At 37.4% G+C, this 23573-nt stretch overlaps 1 protein-coding gene across 2 annotated transcripts in view; it reads right to left on the bottom strand.

Moving 5' to 3' along the window:
• Positions 1–11: 11 nt before the first annotated feature.
• The window catches only part of Prdm10 (PR/SET domain 10), a 94557-nt gene continuing 70995 nt past the window's right edge, over positions 12–23573 (bottom strand). For both annotated transcript variants that reach the window (XM_046432753.2, XM_058575235.1), the window contains exons 16-24: positions 18718–18897; positions 17327–17437; positions 16168–16368; positions 15225–15368; positions 14665–14835; positions 11851–11991; positions 10566–10743; positions 6155–6258; positions 12–4227 (exon numbers count right to left, since the gene is read on the bottom strand). In XM_046432753.2, coding sequence (XP_046288709.1) covers positions 4024–4227; positions 6155–6258; positions 10566–10743; positions 11851–11991; positions 14665–14835; positions 15225–15368; positions 16168–16368; positions 17327–17437; positions 18718–18897 — 1434 coding nt within the window. In that variant the 3' untranslated portion in view covers positions 12–4023. The remainder of the gene's footprint in view (positions 4228–6154; positions 6259–10565; positions 10744–11850; positions 11992–14664; positions 14836–15224; positions 15369–16167; positions 16369–17326; positions 17438–18717; positions 18898–23573) is intronic.

The raw sequence follows: 23573 nt of genomic DNA, 5'->3' as shown, positions 1-23573 counted from the left end.
CAAAACAAAACTCAATTTAAAAAATATTTTATTATGGAAATCCTCACAAATACACAAAAATAAAGAGAACAGTATGATTAAGCCCATCTTCCAAAAAAAAAGTAGTGCTCTGGGGCTGGGGTTGTGGCTCAGTGCTAGAGTGCTCGCCCAGCATGCTTGAGGCACTGAGTTTGATCCTCAGCACTACATAAAAATTTTTAAAAAAAGGTACTGTGTCCATCTATAACTAAAAAAAAAGTAGTGCTCTCCTATATTTCAAAAGGGTTCCTTCTTCCCTATCTCTCCAGGATCTTGAGGGAATTTTTCTCATTCACTGTGAGAACCTAGTCAAGTTTATGGAGGTAAAACTCAAAAAATGTGGATTCCCTCTCTTCCAATGATGGGGTTCCCTTGGAGCTTTTGTGTCTCAGGCTTGTACACAGTGAGCTTTCAGCAATTCATTGATTACACTTCAGGGTTTCCTACCCTGGCAATGGTTCCCTTAGAGGCTCATACTCCTTTTTGTTCATGGATTTCTGCTGATTTTAGTTTGAGATTCTACATTCACTTGTCAATCTCTCCAATTTTGAGGGTGGCAGTTTGTTCTGTTACCTTACTTTCTGATGGATCTAAGAAGAGTTGTTGAGTCTTATGTAATGGAGCATGGTTATATTCCCAGTTACACAGGAGGCTGAAGCAGGAGGATCACAAGTTTGAGGCCAGTCTCAGCAACTTAGAGAGACCCTATCTCAAAAGAAAAAAGTAAAAAGGGCTGTGTGTATAGCTCAGTGGTAGAACACCCCTGAGATCAATCCCTGTTCTAAAAAAAAATAAATTTAAAAAGTTGTTAATTTTTCAGTTTCTTCAACTTTTTACTTGTTGGTAGGATGGAGTAGCAACCTTTCAAGCTTCTTAAATGCTGATTGGGAACCAGAAATTTTTGTAAAATTTAAAAGGAAAAAAAAAGGGTTTAACCATCTCAGTAGCTCTTATAGCTTTATATATACAAACAAAAAACATGTTTATTAAAAAATATATTTATTAATTTTTACACCTGCTGCATAGCACAAGACTATTAACACTATAACTCACTGAATGTACAAGAAATGTTCACATTTAAATAATAGGATAGGGTCAACATATTCAACCAATGGGTAAGCTTTAGCATCTCATGAAGTGCTTTTTAGCCCTAGCTATCTTAAGACTTTTCTGAAAGGATAATTCCAAGTCAGAAAATAATTCAAGATCAAAACAAAAACTTTTTCCAGAAGAACAGAAATTTTACATGATGAAATGTCTATTTGGGTATAAATCAAACAATAAAAATGTAAAATTTATATCCACCCTACTCCAAAATATCACTCTGCACTGAATAAAGTCTACAGTGTCAGTGTGTTTTGGGAGTGGCCACAAAACAAACATTGGCTACATACGTGTTTCCCAAATTAGGTCTTCAGAGGAATTATACTCTGCTATCTCTTCAAATCCAAGTCCTTTTGAAAATATTACCTTGGAATTAATGTGCACAATACCTGATCCTAAAGAAATGTTGTTTGGCTTTAGTGCCACCTGCATCTCTGGTTGATAACGTTAGTTTTAGAGTCTTAATTTATTCCACATAAGGACTAAAAAAGACAAAGGAAAAACTTAGAAGGGAAAGAGACGAAGTTCTTCAACAAGACCTTCCTCTGTGTATTTTAAAACTTAAAATAACTGGCATAAAACGAACATTCTATTCAGTGATAATTTTTTATTTTAATCAATAAGTTATTCCTGAGAAGAGGGAAGATTCCTTGCTGGATCAAATTAAAAAGAACCCAACAGGGCCAAATATAAGTTACAAAAACCCAAACTGGACCTTTGGAAAAGTCTAGTATTCTCCTCCTAACAAGTCTTTCTAGAGGGCAATAGGCTACTTACAATCATTACATTGTGGAACTTTGGGAACTAGAGTCTGCGTTTTGTGACTCAAGGTCAATATTTTCTGTTGAAAATATCGATGTTACTTCTTTGTTACCAAAGATAGAAAGTCCATTTTCAGTTTCCAAACATTTTTGAAGAATCTTTCTCAAGTCCTCTTAGTTCCCAAATTTTCAGAGATAGCTATGTGAATGAGGTCTCAAAAATAAAGTGCAAGATCTACATATTAGTAAAGTTAGTAGAAAAGAATTCTTTTTACTTTTCAGAAAGATACCTTTACCATAAAGAAGCTACTATGCTTCTTAATTCACAGAACCAGTTTTCACTCAGAAATATAAATAAAATAATTAGTTGACTTCATTTTAAACGTATTTAGGTCTTCTTGATCTGGATTGATAAATTCACTATACAATAATTATTCTAAAAATGCATGTCACAAAATGTTGTTAAAATATGTACTGACTGAAATGTTTCACAGGTACAATTGGAATGTACAGTAAAAAGAGGGTAAATACTTTTCCCCACTGAATTCATAGCACACAAGACTCCTACTAAACAGGAACACATATAAGACAAACCATTTCCTCTCCCACCTGACAGTATAATATTCATAAAGAGACAATTTCTTCCAGATCCTTTATATTATCCTCATATATTATAAATGGTCCCTGCATTTTAATTTCCCCCTAAGTGTGAAGTTGGTCATCTCATAAAAAGGTCCAGATGAGTTACAATATGTTTAAAATTAAAAGTCTTTAGAAATAAGGAAGGCCACCTTTCCATCCAACTTTAAAGAATGTTCATTTTAAGACAGCATTGAAAGTAATAAAATACACTGAATGCTGTGAACAAGAGTTAAATGTAGGGGCTCAAGGTGCAATTCAGTTATTAGAGCACCTGCCAAGCATGCTTGAGGCCCTGGGTTTAAGCCCAGCACCACACACACACACACAAAAAAAAAAAAAAAAAAGAGTGGCAGGGGGAGTTAAATGTATACTTGGTAAGAACAAGGAATTCAACTTTTACCAATTAATGATAAATGGATGCTGCAAGGCAGGACAGTGTTTCAGGTCCCCCTCTCTGCCCCCCGCCCCCACAGGATAGTTTTAATTTGGGTAAATTCTCTTGGTACCAATATGCCCTTAATACAACTGCAACCAGAGAATGGAAGGCAAAAGTTTCATGTAGGGGCTTAAATTCTGCTAACATCTAGCAGTCTTTTCTATTTTGGGGAGTCCACCCACCGTTGTGAAATAATAAAGAAAGAACTATCAGGACATGAGGTTCTGCCCTAATCTGCTGAGGACCAAGATCTGTGAAAAGTATTATCAACCACTAACCATAGTCTTTTAATATATGAAAATTTAAAAAAAAAAAAAATCATGGTGGCCTGCCTGTAATCCCAGCTACTCAGGAAGCTGAGGCAGGAGGATCACTTGAGCCCAGGAGTTCAGGACCAGCCTAACCAACATAGCAACACCCCTATCTAAAAAAAGAAAAAAGAAAAGAAAGTCAGCAATAAGAAAATTTTAAATGACAGTTTTCCCTTCAGAACACCACTGTCAAACTTTTGTCTCATCATTTTTATTTTCTTATCCAGTAAGCTCCCTTTGTTAAATTACTGAAAACTCAAACTTACAAGTCCTGATTTAAATCACACCTGTGAAATGCCCATTCTCCTTTGGTGCCATGGCTTGGAATTCAGAAGTCCAATGACCATGGACTTGGCACAGCCTGTCTCCACCTTTGGTATGAACACAAATATGCCACTTAATATTTCCATGAAGGAAAGTAAGGCTTATCAGTATGGTAAAAAACCAACTCGAGCAAGACAAAGTTTCTCCATCCTGAAATCTACTTTCCCCTGAAAGATCTCCATTTCATGGCAGAAGCTCTGAGGGCTTGAAGAGTCAATTTGGTAATGAAGACCTTGGCAAAATAATCCCCACATATGTGTGTGTGTGCGCGCGCGTGTGCGCGTGCGTGTGCACGCCAAAATTGTAGTCTTCAAATTCTTTGAGTGAATACTAAATCTTAAAAAAGAGGTCTGGGTATCAGAAGCTTCAGACTTATGAATGAGAAAATACATGATGTGAATGCTCCACGCTAGCTCCACGGTGAAAACTAGGGTTTAGTGATGTGCACTTCACTGCTTCCATTCCCATTGGTCGTGGTGGTGATGATGTACTGTGTGGTCTGCTGTTGGCTGGTGGTTTGGGAATCCAGAGAGTCACTGTGTGCAGATGTCTGAACCTGGACGCCACTGGAAAGGGCAGAAGTTTGCTTTTCCTCCAATTCTGTTTGACCGTCTGATAATACATAATGACCCTAAAGCAGAAAAAGAAGGATCTTTAGAAACTTAGAGCCTATGAGGGAGGAATAGGAGCTACTAGAGGAGAGGAGAGGGAAACATGCAAAGAAATGTTACAGGGGATCCAAAATAGACACCTATAAGAGATGCTTTACCTATATCCTTTAGAGAGGATAGGGTGGTCACAGTAACTGAATACAATGATAATTCAAGGAAGTACTTGAATTACCTTTGTTATTACCACTGTATCATTTGGTAACAACAATTACCTTTGTTGTTACCAAACCATACAGTGAAGAACTTCAGATATAGAAATTTGCACGTGGTAGTAACCTATCTGGCAAAGAAAATATGCACTTTTGTACTGTTCCTAAGAACTTAGAATTTCAGAAAAAATATTGCCGTCAATCAAATGTTAAGATTAATGCAAAATGGATCAAAGAAGTGATAAAGAATCCTTAAAGAAGCAGACTGCCCCCCACATAGTCAAGATCAGTGGTTCCCAGATTTTAAGACTTCAAAAACCAGCAAAATTAAAAATAATATTACTAGTCGCAAAATTTTGTTTTGCCTAGTAAGGACATTTAAAATGTCATTATATCCTACCATCAAATATTCACTTTAACATTAAGAGTATAGGAAGGGGTAACTCAGAAGGCTAAGGCAGGAGGATTACAAGTTTAAAGCCAGTCTAACGCAAGATCTGTGAAAAGTATTATCAACCACTAAAAAGACTGTCTCAAAAAAAAAAAAAAAAATTTTTAAAGGGCTTTTGTATGTAGCTCAGTGGTAAAATGCCCCTGGATTTAATCCCCAGTACTACAAAAAATAAAAATAAAATATCAGGATGTTGAGATAACTAGACAACCATACCACCCTCTTGGGAAATAATCTTCCCTTGGGGATTATCCCAATGTCCCTAAGCCACTGAAGAGTATTGTTCTTTTTTTCTCCCAGCATCTTAAAGGTATAAAAGAAAAATAAAATTATATATATTTATGGTATATAACATGATTTTTTGTTTTTTTTTAATATTTCTTTTAGTTGTACACAATACCTTTGTTTTTATTTATTTATTTTTTTATGTGGTGCTGAGGATCGAACCCAGGGCCTCACATTCACTAGGCAAGCGCTCTACTGCTGAGCCACAACCCCAGTCTTGATGTTTTGATATATGTATACATTGTGAAATAATTAAGTCAAGCTAACATAAATAGAAAAAAAAATCAAGCTAGTATACCCATCAACATATGTTTACCTTTTTGTGTGTATGTGGTGATAACATTTAAAATCTACTCTCAGTAATTTTCAACTATACAATGCATTACTATAAGCTATAGTCACCATTCTAGATCTGTACTCTGTACCCTAGATCTCCAGAACTTATTAATCCAAGACTATTTTTTTTTTTTTGGAGCTGGGGATCAAACCCAGGGTCTCGCACATGCTAAGCATGCCGTCTACCATCAAGCTACACTCAGCCCAAGAATATTTTTCTCAATTTAAATTTGTGTACTGTCTTTCTAAAATGTAAGAAGCAGACCAGAACAAACACATGAAGAACAAAAAGAATAGGTACAATCAATATTGTCCCTGCCAAAGTTAAATATTATGGCAATGTTTTTCACCTTGGAGTGGGTAAATTATTTAAAATAGCTCCATAATTGATTCATTATATTATTCTCTCCCAGCCCAGTTGAAGACCAATAGTTTTGAGGACTTGCAATATTTCCAATAAGTGTATAAAAAAAAGTGATCGTATGGATGGGTCTAGGAGGCTCATTATAGTTATTAGTTAAGCATTTGCTATAGTTTAGCTTCCAGAGCAAGGCAGAGGATTAAGTGATAGACACAGCTTCCAAGAAATCATCTACTGAGAAACTATAGAATAAAGCAATAAATAAAGACCAAATTGTGACAAGTGTTCTGGACAGGGTGGCTTACCGGAGTAACCGCCTTCACTTGGCCAGAAGTGACAGGAGTTGCTACACCACTGTCTGTAATCACAAACTGACCTGGGGGAAGTGTCATCATTTGAATCTCAGATGCTGAAAATAGGAAACATACAAATTTTTAGTACAAGTTCCAGAAACAAATACAGATGCTCCTTTATTTAGATGATGGGGGTCACATCCCAATAAATCTATCCCACATTGAAAACATGATAAATCATATATGCATTTAATACACCTAACCCCTGTATCACAGCTTAGCCTTGCCTAACTTAAACTTTCTCAGAAAATTTATAACAGCCTAAAGTTGAGCAAAAATCATCTAACACAAGATCAATTTTATAACAAAGTGTTGACTATCTCATGTAAATTAGAGAATACTGCATTGATAGTGAAAAACAGAATACAGCCAGGTATAGTGGTGTAGTCCCACCTACTCAGGAGGCTGGGGCAGGAAGATCTCTTGGGCCAGGAGTTTGAAATCAGCCTAGGCAACACAGCAAGAGATCATATCTCAAAAATAAAAACAAAACTCCCAGAATGGTTATATGGTTATGCTTCTACGTCATCATTAAGGTGAAAATCCTAAGTTGAACCATGGTAGTTGAACCATCTGTACCTAACCAGTGCTCATAGTCCCCACTGAGCTATTTCCCATAGATCTCCTTGCTGTGAGAGTCTTGGGATGCAGTGATTTTTTGATAGAGTGAAAGTATCTCTGATAAGAATAAATCATATCATAAGGCACTACTAAAGAGCTACTAAATATCAGAGACAATTAATTCGTCTCCACTCAAATGTGGCTTCCAAATATCCACAAATACAAATATTTACCTATTTTTTAAACCTGGAAATATATTACAAAGGCTTATCTTTTAGCTCAAAATTTTTAGCTTTTAGATTCATGTCTGAATTTATGGCACAAATGTATCCACAGTAATCACAACTAAATAGTAATCACAACTAAATCCAACTTGAATTATTGTCATTAAAGAAAATCAAAAGCAAAGTTTACCCTAGCACCCTGTTGACAGTCTCTGAATAATATTTTCTGCTAGAAGGAATTAGGTATTCTCGGGAAAATGGATGATTCCAGCTCTGAGCAGAAGATGGGTAAGATAAGCCTGGAACATCATGTTTTGGGCTTATAGAGTCATATGAGAAAGATGCAGGAGACAGTTTGAAGAGACTCCTGCTAGGCAAAAATGAAATAATCTGAACATCAATAAGGAAAATACTGCAGTAGGTTCAAATATGTCATGTGTTGTAATTCATGAGTACAAAATGACACTAAGACACATATACATATCCTTCATTCGTCACCTTGCATAACACTAGAAAACCCACTCATTATTTTGAAAACTGCTAAATGAAGGTGATTAATTGTGTATCAAAAGCATTTATCCTCCCTTTCCTACACAATCTGTACTCAAGAGTCATCTGGTAATTAGGATAAAATGTTTTTCCAACTAATTAATGAAGAAGAATTATAGAATCCAAATATCACTACTTTATAAGCCCTAATAAAACAATGAAGCTAAGGAATAAACATCAATGACTCCTTACATCACAAAAAGAGAGACAACCAAACACTGTATGCCTCCTGATGAAAGGACACACACCAGGTGTGGTGTGAACCTGAACTTAGTCAAGCCTCTAGATTAATGGCCAGTCTACAGGAAATAAAAGAGACAGAAGAAAGTATATTAAACAACAACAATATGCTAGGCTGGTGATGCACACCCATAATCCCAGTGACTTTGGAGGCTGAGGCAGGAGAATCACAAGTTCAAGGCCAGCCTCAGCAACTTGGGGAGATATTCTCTCAAAATAAAAATTAAAAAGATCTGGGAATGTAGCTCAGTTGTAAAGCACCTCTGGATTCAATCCCTAATACCAAGGAAAAAAAACAATGACAAAGTCTGGTTCTCCTCTGACCCAATTTGAACAAACCAAAAGTTTTTTTGTTTTTTTTTTTTTTTAATTTCTGAGACCATCAAAGAAATAGGAATACTGACTGGATATCTGAAGTAAATTTGAGGGGATTAAAGAATTATTGTCATTTATTTTTAGGTGTGATAATGTTGTATTATGATAATGTTATATTTTTTTAAATGGTCTTTTTTTAAATGGGATATAGCTCAGTTATAGAGCACATGCTAAGTATGTGCAAGGCCCCAGGTTCAATCCTTAGCACAAACTGCACCCCTTCCCAACACACACATGCAAACAACAACAAATAACAAAAACACCAGACTTTTTAATTTTAGGGTTTTTTCCCTTTTCTTTTGGTAATAGGGATTGAACCCAGGGTCATGTTACCACTGAGTTACATCTCCAGACTTTTCTATTTTTACTTGGAAACAGGGCCTCTTTAAATTGCTGAGGCTGGCCTTGAACTTAAGTCTTCCTGCCTCAGTCTTCTGAGTCACTGGGATTTCAGGTATGTACTACCATGTCCAGTCAACTTTTCCATTTTAGAGATATATACTAAACTATGTATGGATGAAATGATACAATGGATTATTATTGAGTTGGAGGATGGGAAAGAAGGATGGGATAGAGACGAAGCTGGATGTGACTTGGTAACTACTAAAACTAAAGGATGAGTACGGGGGTTCATTATACTATTCTACCCAAGCATAATATTGGAATTTTTTTATGATAAAAAATCTCAGTTCCAGAATCTTATCTTCATATTAGAATGTTAGCTTATACTTTATAACCATAGATAGCTGGATATCTTTATCATTTACTGTGTTTCATAGGAATTAAACTAACCATAAATATCAGTCTATTTCCCAGGATTCTACTGGTATTTACTCTGGAGTCAGAGTGTCTTTCTATGACCAGAAACTAGATTTGGCCCTCATTGGAACCACCAGTATTTAATAAACAGATTTTCAAAATAACTAAATGGCAGAGCTCAAATCTGACTCCACAGCAAATCTATGTTATATAGCCATGGATCATCCATAACAGTGATGGGCCCCTCAAAAAAAGACATCAATAGTAAGAGAAAGATCAACACTACTTCCCTGCTTCTTAGGGCTCAGAATTCCTACTTGCTTCTATTAAGGTCTGTTATCTCTCTTCCTGTTCCTTCCACATTTTCCATAATAAAGTCTCATATATTTCTAGCCCACACCCAAGGTTTACATTCCAACCTTGATTTCTACCTATTCTGACTTCAGGCAGCTAACCTGATACTCTTCCATAACACTAATGTCAGGGTTTTATAATATATTACATATATATATTTTTTTCCTTTGCTAGATGATTATCTCTCTCTTTCTTTTGGTACCAAAGATTGAACACAGGAGCATTTTACCACTGAGCTAATCACCAGACCTTTTTATTTTTTATTTTGAGACAGGGTCTTACTCAGTTGCTGAGGGTCTCACTAGGTTGCTGAGGCTGGTCTCAAACTTGCCATCCTCCTGCATCAGCCTCCCAAGTAGACAGGATTACAGGTGTGTGCCACCCTGCCCAGCAGATGATGATCCCTTTGCCCCAAAGACTATTTTATTAAGAGAAACAGCACAACAGGATAATTTAGAGTGTAAGATTTGGAGCCAGACAGCATGGGTTCTAGTTCTCCAGTGACTAGTTATGTCTCTTAGATAAGTTGTTATGTCTAAATACAGTATAAACTGCCTTGTCGGTAAAATGCAATTAACAATTGTACTTATCTTGTAGGTTGCTGTCAATACTGAATGTGATATACATAATTTAGAATCATTCTCAGCATACATTAAGAGCTTAATGAAAGTTGGCTTACAGCTAGGTATGGTGGCACATGCCTATAATCCCAGCAGTTTGGGAGGCTGAGGCAGGAGAGTCACAAGTTCAAGGCCAGCCTCAGCCACTTAGCAGGGCCCTAAGAAACCTAGTGAAACCCTGTCTCAAAATAAAAAATAAAAAGAACTAGGATATAGCTTAGTGGTAAAGTTAAAGTCAAGTCCCTGGGTTAGATCCCCAGTACCAAAACAAAATTTTAAAAATTATTGTTGACATTGACATTATTGTGTAGCATTACTGATATTAATGTCAACATGAATCTTTGTATACCCAGGGTCCAGCACAGTGATTAATATATAGATATTTAATAATTATTGATGGAAGGGATGAATCATTACCATTGACATATTCTCTCTTCATCTATTCTATTTAAGTCACCTACCTATACTTACTTTATCAACATACCTAATGTCTCTGAAAACATTATATCAAACTGGCTTTCTGAGATCAAAATGCTGCCTTGAATTTTGTAATGAAACTCATTCAAATATATATACCATAGAGTGAAAAAAATGCCCAATTGATATTTTAATCTAAAAACCTATTATAAAGCTGATGAGATGGTTCAGCCCATGAACACTGTACCCATTTTTCTCACTCACAGTAGCCTCGGAAAGAATTCCAAGCATTGGGAAGGTACGTGTGTTGCACAGAGGAGTTTTGCTGCTGCTGCTGCTGCTGCAGAGTCTGCCCCTGTGTGGAAGAACTGCCTTGTATATGGGAGGGGCTGAGCCCCTGCTGAGGCTGCTGAGCGGAAGGGCTCAGTGGCTGCCCAGCCACCTGGGGAGAGGGAGAAAACAAAAGCAGGAAATTATGAAATTTCTATAGATCTAAGACCTGCAAATAACTGAAGGAAATAAAGCAGAATAATATGAATTTTATAAGCCAAAGTATATCACTGCTAAAGTACTAATATTTTTAACTAAGAATGGAATGAACAAAAAAGCAATCAAAACCCTGAAATTCTAATTTGTTTTCAGAAGATAATCTACAGAAGTATCCAAAAAATTAATTTCAATAAACCTTCTAGATAAATGAATGAAAGCATAATTGCATATGTTATATAAGATTAAAAGAAATGAGAAGTAAAATAATTTGCCTATGTCACAAAACTAATCTGGGATCCAAATGAAAATATAACCCACAGATCACAATTTCCATTAAATTGTGCTAAATAATCCCACCCTGGCTGTGGAGTAAAACACAGGGACGCATTCAGACATCTGGTGTAGAGGCTTACTCCTATCAGATAGGACCATTCTCTGTCATCTGCCATTCAAGGTCCTCCAGAATCCAGCTCCAAGCTACTTTTCCTACTTCTTTCCAAACATCATTTCCTATTCCTAAATAGAATCACTCAGTTTCCTCTAATATACCACAATTTCACAACTCTGTATTCTTACTCACAACTTGAGCTTATGCAGATCACAATGCTTCTATACCCCCCAAGACCTAATTCAAAGACCACATCCACACATAATTTCTACATAGTCTGCTATATATAACTTCCCTCTCCTCTTTACTCCCATGCTTACTTAATATCTCAGTGACAGACTCAATCATGCAAACACAATACAGAGTAGTACTCCACAAAGTCATTGTTCCAAATCATAGAAGCAATTTAGCAATGCCATTTAAAATGAGAAGAAAAGCTAGTGCTGTTTCTAGGATATCATATCACAGGGTTCCACAGGGACAGGGGAAGTTAATAACTTAATGCAACTGGATACACCTTACTAAAATAAAAATTGGAGGCAAAGGTAAGACTTATTAATTGAGGTCCAAAAATAACAACATAATCTCAGTAGTTTTGGATAATGTCTTTACTGTTCCCTTATGGTCCTTGAGGCCACATTAACTCCTCTGAACAGTCCATAGAGAAGATACCTGGGATGATGACGGGGCTGAGGTTGTGGGCTCAGTGACTTGGATGTGCTGCACCTGGATAGCATGTTGTGTGTAGGTCTGAGGATCATGGAGCTGTCCAACATCCACAGTGGACTGCTGAGACTGGTGAGGGGAAGTGGCCTGGTGGGAGAAAAAAACAGGCCCAGAAACCAAATATATATCACTTGAAGTTAAGGGAAATCTTACCAGAGAAAAAGTTCAGTTAAAAATAATGTCTCAATAGAAGAATAAGTGATGCTTCAGAATCTAATGCTGTACACTGCACTCCCAGAGGGCACACACCTCTAAGCCAAGCTGTCCATGATTAAAATTCTAAAAATGCTTCTAAAATATAAGGTACTAAAATTCTGGAAGACAAGGAGAAAGAAAAATATGGTTCGTAATAATAAGCTACATGACAGTTGGGTGCAGTGGTACACACCTGTAATCCCAACTATTCGACAAGGAGCAAGTTTGAGGCCAGTCTCAAAATTTGGCAAGAGCTTCTCTCAAAATAAAGAAGTGAAAAGAGCTGGGGATGTAGTTCAGTAGTAGAGCAACCCTGGGTTTAATCACCAGTGCTATAATATAATAATTATGATGATGATAATAATATCAGTAATAAACTGCATGAGAATCTCTCAGAAACCAACAATGTTTTTCCTTTAAATTTCATTAATTTAGTGTCCTATCAGTTAAAAGAGACCAAGGAAGAGAACTTGCTTTTAGTTTATCACTACCTGGTATATGCTATCACTAGGTATTCTTGTAACTATATCTATAAAAGCAATATAAAAAGTATTATTCCAAGAGTAAAACAAAAAATTATAAGAAATACCACATTTTTTTAGTTGTTGATAGACCTTTATTTTATCCATTTATTTATATGTGGTGCTGAGAATTGAACCCAGTGCCTCACATATGTAAGGCAAGTGCTCTACCACTTAGCCACAACCCCAGCCCAAGAAATTCCACATTTTATGAGCAGTTATACACAAAACTATTATAGTGTCTTGAGAGAAGTGCCTCTTAATCATAATAAATTCATCAGTATAAAATGTATACTAAAGCTTTAGTGAAAAATAATATATTTTATACTGATACTGTCTCCCTTTAAAATTAAATGTTGCCAACCTACTGTATGATTCTGGGTACAAAATTATACGTGAAATCCTTGGCTATTCATTAAAAAAGAATTACTTTAAAAGATCTGCCAATAATTATTTCCAAATGTGGGTGCCCATTTTAATAGTAGTCTTAATTAGAACAGTTGAAAAATGAAGATAACAGTAGTGCTTTTATGTTCAGACCCACTAAAACAGTGGTCCCTGACCTTTTACATATCACAAACATGTTTGAAAATCTAGCCAAAGTATTGCTGGCCCCTTTTCCCAGAGTCAATATATATACATATCATGGGAATGTTTGTTGTTGTTCTTTTCTTTTGTGATACTGGTGATTAAACCTGAGAATGCTCTATTACTGACCTATATCCCCACCCCTTTTTAAGTTTTTATTTTGATACAGGATCTCACTAAGTTGCTGAGGATAGTCTCAAATTTGCAATCCTCCTGCCTCAGACTTTTTAGTCACTGAGATTATAGGCATGCACCACCTCACCTTTCTTCACATCATGTTTAACACAAAACTACAGGGCCTCATAGATTCTTAGCATAAAGCCAATAACTGTTCCATATGGGGGGAAAAAAGAGTAAAGAATCGTTGCCAGGCACAGTGACACATGCCTGTAATCCTAGCCCTACCTACTTTGGAAGCTGAAACAGGAGAATTCCAAATTTAAGGCCAGTCTAGGCAATTTATGAGATCCTGTCTCAAAGTAAAATTTAAAAGGCTAAGCATGTAGCTCAGTGGTACAGCACTTGCCTAATATGCATGAGGCGCTGGGTTCCATCCCCAGTGCTGCAAAAGCAAAAAAGAATAGTGAATGACAGTGGTAACTTCCATGTTGGTTTGAAATTTTCAAAACCAGCTGATTTCAAAGCAACAAGTCCATTTGTGTTTTGAATATACATTCTCACAGCATAAGCGAAGGAAAGAGCCAGGCACAGTGGTGCCTTCCTGTAATACCAGCAACTCAGGAAGCCGAGGCAGAAGGATTGCAAGTTTAAAGCCAGCCTTAGCAATTTAGCAAGGCCCTCAGCAACCTAGCAAGACTTTTGTCTCAAAAAAATAAAAGGCTGAGGATGTAGCTCAATGGTAAAGCACCCAATTTCAAGCCTCACTACCAAAACAAACACACAAATAAATAAACAATAGTTCTGAGAGGATTTCTTCTTTTTGCTCCCTAATGAGTAAGAATGAGCTATTCATTATCTAGTAGAAAGAACATAGTTAAAATTCTGTACTAAAAAGATACTAATAAATAGTCATAGACTGAATCAAAATTATATTTTACAACCTCTCAAATGATACAAGCCATTTGATACCCAAATAGGGATTAATCAAACTAGTGCATTATCAAGTAGTCAACCTGGATGCTACAGCACAAGGATTCATAAGAGGCTAGGTGTCATTAGTACCTGCACACTATGTATGCTAGAGCCTAAAATCTCCTGACTAGGATAGAAAGAAATCTTTTACACTGCCAAGTCCAGAGCCTGCATCACCCTGGGAAGGACGGTAGCAATGGTGTTTTACAAATTCCCCAGATCCAGAATTTCCATGCAGAAGCACATTATGTAGAGCCCATGTCCATTTCTGAGACCTGGGTGCTTTCATTGACTCTAGCTACCATCTTGGCTAATAGCAATATGATGCTTTTAAAGACAAACAGAAGTAAATGTCACACAGTACCGGGGCCACCTGTACCACTTGAAGCTGTATATGCTGAGGTTGCTGGAGCCCAGATGCAGACTGGGACACAGGGATGTACTGAATCCTCTGGTAGTCTCCCTGTGGTGTTCGGTAATCAGTTGTTAAGGTCTGAGACAATTCTGTCATCGCTTGGGTTAGCAGGTCTGTTGTCTAGAAAAATCACACAGAACACTTTAGTTGATAAACTACTGACTGTAGCTCTTTCAGTGCTCTTAAATCCTGTTAAAATTTAATTAATCATGCCAATGGACCATGGAACTACAAAATAATCCTGAGTGTCTATCTCTTGCTCAACGGAGCTACCCTAGAGATTCTGATAATATTGCAGTGAAGGAGTAACACTGAGAATTCCTTGCTACTTCTTTGACAGAGAGCTTTGGAAAACACTGACTAGGAGACCCAATCACAAGCATAATGCCTTATATAGCAAACTGAATGATAATGGGCTCTATTTGCAGCCAATTAAAATAATAAGATGAGTATTTATAAATATGATGGGCATCAAAGGAAGTTAAACGCTCTCCTAGTCATATACTTACCACCACAGTCTCTCCAGTGGCACTATCTGTTGTCAGAACAGCTGGGGTAGCACTGATCACAGCTGTGGTCAGGGGCGTCTGGATGGTGTTGGGAAGCTGAGCATACTCTGGATGTTTCTTTCGAATATGTTGGACCATCTTGGTCTGAGAAATTTAAGAAAAAAAATCAAGAATAATTACTAAAATTAGTTGTTTTTAATCCTTTTCATATGCAAACCATCCAATGTTTCTGAAGGTCTTTTATTTTGTGCCCTTACAAAATAAAAAATCAGACAGGCTCCATGGCATACTCCTGTAGTCCCAGATACTTGGGTGGATGAGACAGGAGGATCCCTTGAGCTTAGGAGATTGAGGCTAGCTTAAGCAACATAGTTAACCCCATCTTTCAAGTTAATTAAGTAATTAAAATAAAATGAAAAATCAGAGCAACACCAACTCTATGCCTGCATTTCCAAAAGTAATATAAGGTCCAAAATCTTCACAGCACCCCTCACCCCCTTAATATCCATAACAATCAGTCACAATCCCCATCACCAGCACAAATGACCCCCTTTTCAAGAACCACCATTTCAGTTCCTACATAATGCTTCCATAAGCCTAAGCTTATAAACTATGAGTGCAGAATATTCAAATCTGAGACCCTCAACAGGCCAAGGGCAGAGGAGAACAGTCAAGTGTTCAGGCACTAACTCTAGGGAGTCTACAACATTCTCCTCCCACTCATCACTTTGGGAGCTACCCTAGAGGTTCTGATAATATTGCAGTGAAGGAGTAGCACTGAGAATTCAGTGCTTACAGGGACTAGAATGACGTCTCTTTCAATCCCCCATCAATTAGAAAGGAGACCTCTCGGCCACCTGGATGAGTAGTCACCTTCTGTTAAGACATGAAAACCTCATGTAGAGGTTTTGCTGTCAGATGTGGTCAGAAGGTGGTGCCATACCTTGCTGCTGTACTGCTTGGAGCAGTGAGGGCAGCAGACAGGAGGAGTGGCAATGGTGCCCGTCAGTTGGGTGTGGGTGCTCAGCATGGGGTCTGGCTCTCCAGGACCAGCAGGACGAAGTTTCCGAATGCTTGGTGGGAGCTCAGCTCCTGGATGGTTCTTCAGAATATGGGCTTTACGCTTGCTGGCACTTTTATAAACCTGTAAGTTCAAATACTTTGCCATGAAAGCAGTGTACAATTCCTTTTTCTTGCTTAAAGCAAACTAACAATTTCACTCTAAGGAAATTTAAAAAAAAAATGATAATGCCCCAAAGAAAATATATTAACAGATCTTCTGAAGAATAATATACATAAATACACAGAATAAAACAAGTAAATACTACAGATATGCCAGGCATCTTCCTTGAATTTTTCTGTATATATCTAAGATTTTAACTATAAAAATATCCTTTACCTGAAAGCTCAAAAGGAGGACATAAAGAAATAGAGATTCATTTTTAAGGCCAGTACATCCTTTAGTCTATCTGTAAAAGCTCTCATATGATGTATGTGACCAACTACTAGGAACCAAAGAATCTTCAAATGGCAAGTTTAATAGCAACTAGTAGCTTTGGTAGGGACTCTATATTTAAATCATGTTCTTTACTTTTAATCTGACATAACTACATTCTACAAGGCTATATTATACACACTATTATAATAAACAGTATGTTCTCTTTCTGTCTTTTTTGTAACTACACAAAAATTAAGAATGAAATAGTATAAGTAAGTACTCTACCATCACAAACTTTTTCACATTCCACTCAGTTCTCTAGAAATCTACCACATATTTACAAGTAAGATGATAAATACTCTCATGTTAAGAACTTAGGAATAAAATTAATTCATATTCTAGGCTCTTGGTAACAAGCCTGTTCTTTTGTAACAAAAGTCATAGAGAGAAGAAATAATAAGAAAAACAAATTCTTAAGAAAAAAAAATTTGGCTAAAAATGAAACTGCATTTGTAGCCCTTTCTGGTCTGAATGGAAAACTACTAAGAAGCAGGGAACCATCTGTTAAGAGTAACTAGTATATATTTACACACATAGACACACTTGGCTCTGAGCAGGGCTCCCACAGTGGCACAGCAGGAAGGATATTTTGCTCTTACCTTACCTTATCACAATACTGGCAAAAGTAATCCCGGTTTGGTTTTATGATGGGTAGAGTTAACTCTGGCACTTCTTCTATCTTCATGTCTGGATGCCTCTTTGATAAGTGATTTACCTAAAGTGGAAAAAAAAAAAAAGAAAAGAAAAGAAAGAACAAATGAGAAAGAGACCCCATTACAGACAAAAGCTAAATAAATGCCTCTGATGATGAGTGCTAGAAGTTGAAATTCTCTGACACAATGCCTCAAAATAATAAGGTATTTGCCCAGAACCAACATCATCAGACCCATCTGTTACCAAAGCATGTTAATAGTTGCTAATAACTTGGCAAATAACTGAGGGGGAAATGGGTCACTCCAGTCCCATCAATAGTCTCTACCTAAAAGAAATACTGTTAGAAAAAGGAAAATCACATGAACATGAATTTCTTCCATGAATTCTCCTGATGCAAACCTGTCTTTCATTGGAATTTAGTTGCCCTAGCTTTACTGAGAACACTGAATGAATTGATACAAAGTAAGGTTCTGAATTTTAAATATTGTCCTATGACTCTCTAGCTCTTGCAGAAATATATTCTGCAACAGTTACAAAGTCAAAATAAGTTGAGAGCAATGAAATGACTATCCTGATATTGCCTCTAGTCTGGGACCACATACCCTGCTTTGATGGAGAGTTTTCTCCTATTGCTGCAGTTCCCTAGCTGGTAAAAAAGAAGCAAAAATGGAGGACAGTTGGGGAGGAGGCAAAAATCCTGCCAAAAATAATATTCAGGAACACAAAAGAGAAGGATGGAAATAAAACAGGACAAGAGCAAAAGGATTAAGAAGGGTTAAAAAAACAAAACTGGTAATGAAAAGTGGTAGAGGGCTGGGTGTGTGGCTCAATGGCAGAGCACAAGTTCAATACCCATGAGGCTTTGGGTTCAAACCCTAGCGCACCAAAAAAAAAAAAAAAAAAAAAAATGGTGGCAGAAAAAGACCTCTTTTAAAGGTCACCCAAGAGAGGAACAGTTGTCCAAACCTATAATCCCAGTTATTCAGAAGGCAAAAGGATCACAAGTTTGAGGCAATCCTCAGCAACTTAGCTAGACCCTGTCTCAACATAAAAATTAAAAAGGGCTGACGATGTATCTCAGTGGTAGAGCAATCCTGGGTTCAATCCCCAGTACTACAAAAAAAAAGAGGAAGAGGTGTCATCTAAGAAGTGGTACTGAAGGGCAAAGGCAGATTGGAAAGAAGAAAACTCCAAACTGGGAACTATTAACCTGTTTCTTCCCCTAGCTATTGATAAAAGCTACTGACAAACATAACTTAGTACAGAATAAAAATACCAAAGCCATCATCATTGACAAAAATGAGGTTTGGAGGCAGGAACCTGCCTCCATCTGGCACTAACCAGCATGCCCCGTCGCCGGAAGCCCATCATGCATAACCGGCACTTGAAGGTAAAGCTGTCGTAGTCCGTGGATGTGATTCGAGGTTTGAAGGTCTTGGAGCGGCTGATACGGTCAGCTTTCTTGGCTTCCCTCTCAGGATTATGCATCCTTTGCATGTGTTCCCGTAGTTTGTCTTTTCGCTATTGAAAAGAAGTTTTGGAAAAGGAATAAGAGTGAGGGTAAAACATTTTTATTTGAAGGAATAATAGAAAATATCGATACAAATCATCAATCACCACAACTCACTCAGAGGCATCTGAGTGGCTACAGTGTTGGGACAAAAGTGACTAGGAATCTGTTCACCAGCAAATTAGTGTCTTCTAATGAGCCTTGGTTTAAAGTGGCCACCAAATATGTATTATACTGATATCTGAGAGGAAAGATTTCACATTTATGTAGAGACAAAGGGTACATGGAGTAAGTTAGGTATTAAGAACTATAAGACAAGTTGGGTGCAGTGCTGCACATCTGTAATCCCATCAACTCTGGTGGCTGAGGCAGGAGGATCACAAATTTAAGGCCAGAATTGCCAACTTATCAAGACCCTACCTCAAAAAGAGCTGGGAATGTCATTCAGTGCTAGAGCACTGGGTTCAATCTCCAATACCACAAAACAAAACTTATAGTTTTGATAACGAAGGATAGGCAATACTGGATTTACAAAAGCCATACATTTCAACAAACATAATGATTTCCTTCTAAATCGCAAATGAACTTAGGTAAGAAATCTCTCCATTTGTGGACTTAGAAGTTCAAGTGTACTGTCCACTACAGGTAGACATCATGCTGATATGAGGCCAAAGAGAGATAATTAGCTGAACACATCCTGAATAAAAACAAATTCAACAACTGCCAAGTCCCTTATCCAGTAGGGCTCTCTGCTCTTTAAAATATCATTAAACTGTTATTAGTCTTGTAAAGATTTTGAATCTTCCTATAAAACTAGTACTTCTGGGGCTGAGGCTGTGGCTCAGTGGTAGCACACTTGCCTGGTATGTGTGAGGCACTGGGTTTGATTCTCATCACCACATATAAATAAATAAATAAAATAAAGGTCTGTCAATAACTAAAAATATATTTTTAAAAAAAACAGTATTTCTGCTGGGCTTAATAGTGAATGCCTATAATCCCAGCAATTCAGAAGGCCAAAGCAGGAGGATCACAAGTTCCAGGGCAGCCTCAGCAACTTAGTAAGACCCTGTTTCAAAATAAAGAATAAAAAGAACTGCGGATATAGCTCAATGGTAGAGAGCCTCTGGGTTCAATCTCTAGTATAAAAAAAAAAAAAAGAAAGAAAAGAAAAATAATTCTTCCCATCTTTTGGAACAGGGAATTTTTTTAACACTTCATTTTTCCAGCACATTTATTCCACAAATATTCTGGGAGTGCCTACCAAGTATCAGGAATCATGCTAGATGCTGAGTTCAATGTGAGGTACCCTTCACTTCTTCTATTATGGATATAACTGCTCTTCTTCCTGTTCTACCACCTCTCATTCCTGGAACGCCCAGGAGAGAATATTCAGAGTTTCTTAGTCTGCAGTAAAATTTGGGTTAAGGTTGGTTGTAGTGGTGCACACCTGTTAATTTCAGACTCAAGAGGCTGAAGTAGGAGGATTGCAAGTTTGAAGCCAGCCTCAGCAACTAAGCAAGGCCTAAGCAACTTGGCAAGACCCTGTCTCAAAATAAAAAATAAAAATGGCTGGAGAGGTAGCTCAGTGGTAAAGCACCCCTGGGTTAAATACTCAGAAAAAAAAAATGGGTTAAAGACACTGCTTTAAATAACAATATTTCTCTCAGTACAGATACAATGATAAAGAACCATTGCCTTTCCACTTTTTCCTGACCATCAATCTCAAATGTTTCTCCCATCTATTCCCTTTAACAGACCAATTCCCCTTAACCAAATAATTTCCTAAATCTCAAAGCTAATATTATATCATATCATAAATCATATCATATTAATACTATATCATGTCATGTTTATAGTGACGAGATTTGAATATCAAATCTCCATGGCTCCTTTCCATCCCAAAATCTCCAAAACCAGATTTGTTATCTCCCCACTCTCTCTCCTTCCCATATGTACCTCCTTGGTATCCACCCTCCCTCCTTCACCCTCACCCAGACCCAAGGTCCTGGGAGTTCTCCTTCCAATGTCTGCCTTCAGTATGGACTCTCTTCTTCCTGTCCACAGCCTCTGCCTGAGATTAAGCTCTACTCCAAAAAGCCCCTGGCTCCCTTCACCAAAACTTTGGTTACTCAGCATAATAAACTGGCTTAACTTACCTCTCTGGCTTCATCCCACCACTAGCCTCTTCCCATGTGCCTCACCCACTCTACCTTTCACCGTCTCATCTCCTTAGTCCCTGCTGCTCCCTCTGCTCTGCACGTCTTCATTCCTCCCTTGTTCCTCATCCACTTCCCTTCTTCAGCTGGCAAACTCTTCCCCATCCTTTAGTGAATCCAAAAGTGTCACTTTGGGATGGTGGTGTAGGTCAGTGCAGAATGCTTGCCTAGCATGTATGAAACCCGCAGTTCCATCCCCAGTACTGGAAAATAAAAAATATCAGCTCATCTATGAACTCCCCTCAGCACTTTGTCCTTTCTTTTATTGTAATATCAAATACACACACACACACACACACACACACATACACTCTCTCTCTCTTTTTTTTTTTTTTTTTTGGCTACCAGAGATTGAACTCAGAACTCAGGGGCTCTTGGCCACTGAACCACATCTCACCCTTTTTTTTGTATTTTATTTAGAGACAGGGTCTCACTGAGTTGCTTAGCACCTTGTTTTTGCTGAGGCTTGCTTTGAACTCACAATCCTCCTGCCTCAGCCTCCCAAGCAGCTGGGATTATAGGCGTGCACCACTGCGCCTGGCATCAATAATATTTTTAATGTCTGACTTTACAATTAAGGTGTACACTCCCTAAAGTCAGAAAGTCCTACCTTATCTTTATATATATGCTGCCCCCTTGGAAATTACAGTTAGCAGGACAGACAGTTGCAATACACAAGTATTAGGGACACCAAGAAAAGGTCTTATGGGAATACATAGAAGAAACACTTAACCCAGGGACCAAGAAATGTCTCAAATGAAGTGACACTAGCCAGGTGAAATGATAAGAGTCTGAAAGTTTATTTAAAGCCAGGGATTGTGAGGGGGAACAAATGTAAGGGCCCAAGGAAAGACAGTACCCCATGATGAAGCGGATCCAACTAATTCGTAAAGCCAGAGTGCAAAGTAAAGTGGAAACTGGAGAAACAGTGAGAAAACAGATCTTATACTATCTTTTAGGTGGCAAGAGCTTTGGGATCCATCTGTATGAGTAGCTATTAAAGCATTTTTCAGAAGGGTCATGACATTAGATTGGTTCTTCAGAAAAATTATGCCAATTATAATCTGAAAAAATATAGTATAGGTATATGGTGGCTTTGCAGTGTGTCAACTTGACTAAGATGAACTGTGTTTAAGTGGAATCCCCTTCCAAGCATTGTTCCAGGTTAGAATTAGCCAAAAGAAACACTGGCACCAGATTGGGAGGTAGGAACAAAGCCACCTGGAGGTGGTATTGGTATGGAGGTGCCAATGGATTCCCACTAATCCTCTCTCCCTCCCACTCAAGCCACCAGCTCTCTTCCTGACCCTGCTGGTCAATTCCAAGCAGGCTGCCAGATGCAGCCACAATGGACTTCCATGGACTGTGCCAACTCTCCTTTTTGAGCCCACCTTGCAGTTGGAGGTGCCTGAGTACCCAGATTCCCAGGTAAGCTGCCATTTGTCCACTCACAGCAGTGCTTCAGAGGTTGTGCTGGAGACGTCTCTGATTCCCCAAATTCTCCCTTCAGACCCTTAACTCCTCTAACCTCTCCTATAATTAATTTTTTTATCCTTTAAGAAAATTCCTTATTCTATAAAATTATGGTAGTTTTACCTTGCTGATTGAACCCTATCTAATATACTGTGTGAACTTAAAGGAGAAAATTAAAACAGAAAGGTTTTTTTAATATTTATAGGTATTAAAATGAATCTAGCATGAAAAGGGTAACCAGCACCATAAATATATAAGAAAGCAGATAAAACCCAGACCACTTTTATTTTTCACATTAGAGTCCCCTACACAGTTCTAAACTGTGTTATTATATATCGAAGGTCATCACAATTATGTTTGGTAACACACATACCTCAAGACATAGCTTTGAAAGTATTTTCCGTTTCTCTTTGTCTTCACATCCTATACAAATATAACCTGAGTTTTCCCTTCCTAAATATCCACTACTGATTATTTTCCAATTTCTATGAAACTGTGATCAACAATCATATTCGATAGTGTCTCTCAATAACATTTCTGTAGAATTGCCTGATTTCTGCATACATACATTTCTTCGTATATATATATATAATTTTTATTATTTTTCACATTTATTTATGCAACTCTTATCTCTGAGCCTCCTGCTAGCTTTTCTTTGTTGTCTTTTAAATTCCAGGAGATTAGTGATACTTATTATTTTTTACTTTAATCATTAACATTCTCCAAAGTAGCTTTCACCTTCTTCTCAATGTTCTTCACATTTCCTACCTGTTAGATGAGAGTACTACTACCTATGAGCTCAATTACAGGCTTTTAATACTTAATAAGTGTTCAATAAAAATCTCTTGATTTGAGTGGTATGTAAATGTATTGATCTCAGGAATTCCTCAAGAGCAATTTAGTATACATTTGCTCTTAAAATTAATATACATTTGGATTCTTTCAGGATATGCATTATTAGTCTATTTGAGGATTTGAATTAGTTATTTTGAAAA

Source organism: Marmota monax, unplaced genomic scaffold (genome assembly GCF_021218885.2).
Source record: "Marmota monax isolate L192 unplaced genomic scaffold, Marmota_monax_Labrador192_F-V1.1 WCK01_AAM20220418_F8-fsc00062, whole genome shotgun sequence".
Taxonomy (NCBI): Eukaryota; Metazoa; Chordata; class Mammalia; order Rodentia; family Sciuridae; genus Marmota; species Marmota monax.
The sequence above is the reverse complement of the archived record's forward strand: the minus strand, read 5'-3'. Positions and strand labels throughout refer to the sequence as shown.